At 40.9% G+C, this 4976-nt stretch overlaps 1 protein-coding gene across 3 annotated transcripts in view; it reads right to left on the reverse strand.

The window, feature by feature from the left end:
* Armc8 (armadillo repeat containing 8) overlaps nt 1-4976 on the reverse strand; it is a 110318-nt gene that overhangs the window by 69139 nt on the left and 36203 nt on the right. For all 3 annotated transcript variants that reach the window (XM_008837437.3, XM_008837439.3, XM_008837438.3), the window contains 3 exons: nt 3648-3719; nt 739-881; nt 545-642 (listed from right to left, as the gene is read on the reverse strand). In XM_008837437.3, coding sequence (XP_008835659.1) covers nt 545-642; nt 739-881; nt 3648-3719 — 313 coding nt within the window. The remainder of the gene's footprint in view (nt 1-544; nt 643-738; nt 882-3647; nt 3720-4976) is intronic.

The following is a 4976-nucleotide window of genomic DNA, read 5'->3' on the forward strand; positions in this document are numbered from 1 at the left end:
TGTACCCCAGCACCGGCAGAGGCAAGTAGAACCCGTTTAGTTCAAGGCCAGCCTGGGTTACATAGTGAGTTCCAGGTCAGCTGGGGCTACAGGGAGACCCTGTCTCAAAAAGACCGCCCCCCCCCAAAAAAAAAGAGCTCTTAAAAACAGCTTGTGGGGCTGGAGGGATGGCTCAACAGTTAAGAGAACTGGCTGCTCTTGCAGAGGGACCCAGGTTCAGTCCCCAGCACCCTCAGGATGACTAACAACCATTCTTAGCTTCTGGCCCTCTTCTGGCCTCCACAGGCATGCACACTGTGTACTTACATACACATGCAGACAAAACACGCACACAAAATGTAAATAAATAACAAAGAAAGAAATTAAGAACAGCTTGTAGATTTCTCAAAGTCTGTGACTATTATTCACTTCTTCATAAAGTTTAGAACATTTAACATTTGCAAATAAGCAGAAACTCAAATACTTCTTGAAACATGTTATGATGAATTTTGAGAGTAGGCTGATAGAAAAGTATAACTAATGACTCAAACTATCCCAAACTCACTGTATACAAGAGCTCTTCTGGAGTGACAGGGCTGGTGAAGATGGTACGTAGGCATCGGAGGCAAGCTTCAATGAACTTCAGGTCTGAGGACAGTAGTCCTGTTAATAGAAACTACACGTAAAACTCATCATTCAACAAGTATGTAAAACACTGCAAACAGACTAATCCTCATGTGAAATTGGTTTCCTGCATACCTTGCAGTAAGGCAGGAATAATATGGCAGTCTAGCAGAGACTTGACATTGTTTTCTGTGCCCATTGCAAGACTTCCCAACACCACGGCACATTCAGTTTTCAGCTCTGTGCTTGAAGGTTCTTGCTGAAGCAAATACAACAATCTAAAAAGAAAGGACTTGGTAAATAAACTGATAAAAAGTAATTTAACATAAAAAAGCAATGTGATGAAAGGCTACCAATATGCCCACATACTAAAAATATGAGTGACTGAGCTTATTTGAATCCCGCTGAGTAATGATTATTTACTTTAATCATCTGCTAATTCAATGAGGAAACATGGAGAAAAAAATCCAAGAGATATTCTTATTCTGAATAAAAGGAGCCTCATATCTCAGTTTATCAAGCTATAAATCTGAAAGTGTGTACAATAGCCTCTGCAGAGGCAGTACTACAGTTGCTGACAAGCTGCTGGTTTCTGGTGCAGTCTGTGAGAACATGAAGCTTCCCAATGCCAAGCACTATTGGACTTGAAATTCAAAGTCAAAATGGACTCTGAATTCAGAGCATAAATTCTAAGAGGGCCTCTGACTAACTTACTTTTTCTTTTTCTCTCTCTCTTTCTTTCTTTTTTTTCCTTCCTTCCTTCCTTCCTTCCTTCCTTCTTTTTCTTTCTTCCCTCCCTCCCTTCCTCCCTCCTTCCTTTTTTCTTTCTTCCTTTCATTGTATGAGTGTTTTACCTGCATGTATATATAAGCACACCCATGCTATGCAATGCTCATGTAGAGGGTGTCAGATTCCCCCGTAACTGGAGTTACAGACAGTTGTTAACTGCTATGTGGGTGCTGGGAACTAAATCAAGGACCTCTGTAAGAACAGTCAGCTCTCTTAACTGCTAAACCATTTCTCCAGTCCTCAAAGATTAATTTTTATTACATGTATATGAGTGTTTTGCTGGCATGTATGCCTGGTGCCCACAGAAGCCAAAATAAGGAGTTGGGTGCCCTCAAAGGTTGTAAGCAGCCATGTGGGTGCTGGATCTGAACCCGGGTCCTCTACAAGAGCAGGAAGTACAGCAAATGCTCTTAACCTCTGGGCCAGCTCTCTAGCCCTTACTAATTTTCTTAATGAAAATACTCAATGAGTCTTGCGAAGTTCTTCAAAAAGGAATTTCTTCTCTCTCCAATTCTCCCATTTCCATTCTTGACCAGTTTGCAAATAACTACTACCAAATCCTCACCCTCAACCACTTGTAACCATCTCCCTTATTCTAAGAGCTCTCATGCTCCTTAAAGTAACACACACACACACACACACACACACACACACACACACACACACAGACAGAGTGACATACACACACAGAGACAGAGAGAAATGTGAATTCCCAGAAAGGCTGCTGAATCCTTTATGGTTAAATAAAGTATATATATTTGTGGTTAGTGATATTAAAACATTAGAATCATTAATGCTGTATCAAAAGATAGAAATAAGAAAAAAACAAAAAATTTTAAATCATAATGAAAAACTTACAGCAATTGTTCATAAAACTTAGTTCTGAGTATCAAAGACAAAGAACAAGTTATATTTCTATCATTACCTGACAAAAGGAAGTCTATCAACTCACCAAAGAATCAAACTTTCTATACTAACCTAAAAAACAGAGGTGTTTCTTGAAGATGGAGGAATGAGGTATACAACCCCCATGAGCCTTGATGCTGTGGTCCCACCTTGTGAGCTGGAGCTGTATGTGAGTCCCTCCTATGAGTCAGAGTTGGGGTCCCCTCATGTGAGCTGGAGTTCTGGTCCACTCCTGTGAACCTGGTGCTGTGTGTATATAATGTGCACCACATATGTGCAATGCTCATAGAGGCCAGAAGAAGGTGTCAGATCCCATGGAACTAGAGTTATGGACAGTTGTTAGCCCGTCATGTGGGTTCTGGGAATTAAGCCTGATCATCTAAAAGAGTAGTCAGTGACCTTAACTGCTACACCAATCCTCCAGCCCCCAAACCCAGATTCTTAAAATAAGAAATTTAAAAAGCAGTATGAGCCAGGCATGGTGGTGCATGCCTTTAGACCTAGCACTGGGAGGCAGAGGCAGGCGAATTTCTGTGAGTTTGGGGACAGTCTGGTCTATATGGTGAGCTCCAGGCCAGCTGGGGCTACATGGAAATCCTGTCTCAAAAAGACTTAATAATAATAATAATAATAATAATAATAATAACAATAATAATAATAAGTAAAAGTAGTATGAAAAGCCAAACAAATTTTTTTCTTTGTAAATTGAAAAAGACCCTGAGAATCCTAACAAAAATTACCCAATCACATAAAAATTTCCAGAGCTCTAAGAAGCCAGGAAAGAGCTGGTAGATACTGTTTATGTATCCAACAAACTCTTTCTTCTATTATGGGGTCAATAAACTTCATGAATTATCAAAAAGGATTAATACACTCATGTATTTCATGCTCTGGTAATGTGTGCATGTGTGCGCCCTGCATTTATGTGTGTACATTTCCTTAGAGATGATTGTCTCCCTGTAGCCCCAGCTGCTCTGGAACTAACTATGTAGACCAGGCTGGCCTTGAACTCACAGAGCTCCGCTTGCCTCTGCCTCCCGGGTGCTGGGGTTAAAGGTGTGTACCACCACGTCCAGCTCTAGAGCATTTATTTTTAACAACAGGAAAGGGCCAGGCATGGTGGCACATATCTTTAATCCCAGCACTCAGAAGGCAGAGGCAGGCATATCTCTGTGAGATGGAGGCCAACCTGGTCTACACAGGAGTTCCAGGTCAGGTAGGGCTAGAGAGGCCTTTCTTATCAGGAAAGACTATAAAGGGTATAATGGAGGAGCTTATAATTAAGAGTTAAGAAGTACATTAGAAACTTCGCATGAATGGCAGAAAAAGCAGTTAGATAGCAAACATACCTTGGAACAGCTCCTAAAACAATGAGGTTGGCTTTCTGTTTATTGTTTCCAATAACAGCATTTTTCATGTCTCTGAATTCAGAGGAAGAAGAAAAAAAAGCATGTTGAGACACCTCAGAAAAATATCAAAGATAACCCATCCCACTTTACCATGCAGTATCTTTGGTCATGCAAGTACAGAAATTAAATGACACAACCCAAGCCTTTTCCACCTACAGTGTTGATCGAGAGGGGAGAAAGGTGCTAACTGACTGTGAGAATGTAAAACAGGAAGCAATGAGAAAGAATAGTCCTTAATACTGACAGAGACTTCCTATAAAAACAAGCTAAATTCTAAAATGGGCGCCAATCCTTAGATTATAAATGAATATATTAGGGCACCTTCAACACACAGCTCTGGCAGTACAGCACAAACTACCAGCTGATGGAGCCTAACTGACTACATCAGGGATCACTGTCCTACTTCCCTTCTTTTTCTGACATGTTCTAAACTGAATCTTTCTTTTTAAATTATGTACGTGTGTGTGTGTGTGTGTGTGTGTGTGTGTGTGTGTGTCTGTGTGTGTGTACAGGTGCCTGTAGGGTCAGAAGAAGGCACTGGATCCCCTGGAGCTGGACTTACAGGCAGCTATTAGCTGCCCCAAACGGGTGCTGGGAACCAAACCTGGGTCCGCTTGAAGGGCAGCAAGTACTCTTAACTGCTGAGCAACTGCCCAGCCCTTGTGCATTTCTTTTGACTCCATTTCATTTGTTTTACAGCTTTACTAGCTGTACCTCTTTTGGTTTTGATTTTTTTTTAATGACTTCTTTAAAATTTCCAATGCATCATGTAATTTATCATAGTCAATCTTCAAATGGTATCATCCCAATACATGTCAGAAGATACTTTCCTACCCTTTCTTTATACTGCTGTAGTCATATTTCATTTTTAAATTGGTTAGAAACAATATAGCACACTGTTACTAATTTTGCTTAAATATTCCATTATCTTTTGGGAGAATTAAAAAATATTTCATCAGGGCTGGAGAGATGGCTCAGGGGTTAAGAGCACTGCCTGCTCTTGCAGAGAATCTGGGTTCAATTCCCAGCACCCACATGGTGGTTAATAACCATCTGTAGCTCTAGTTCCAGGGGATCTGATGATGCCTTCTTCTGACCTCCTTGGGCACTGCATGACATGGGTGCACTTACCACATGCAGGCAATACACTCATAAACATTTAAAAAAAAAAAAAAAAAAGCAACAACAAAAAACTTCAAGAGTTAAAATTCTAGCCGGACATGGTGGCACACGCCTTTAGTCCCAGCACTCAGGAGGCAGAGGCAGGCA

The sequence above is a fragment of the Nannospalax galili genome, unplaced genomic scaffold (genome assembly GCF_000622305.1).
Source record: "Nannospalax galili isolate Female #2095 unplaced genomic scaffold, S.galili_v1.0 scaffold1458, whole genome shotgun sequence".
In the NCBI taxonomy this organism is placed as follows: domain Eukaryota; kingdom Metazoa; phylum Chordata; class Mammalia; order Rodentia; family Spalacidae; genus Nannospalax; species Nannospalax galili.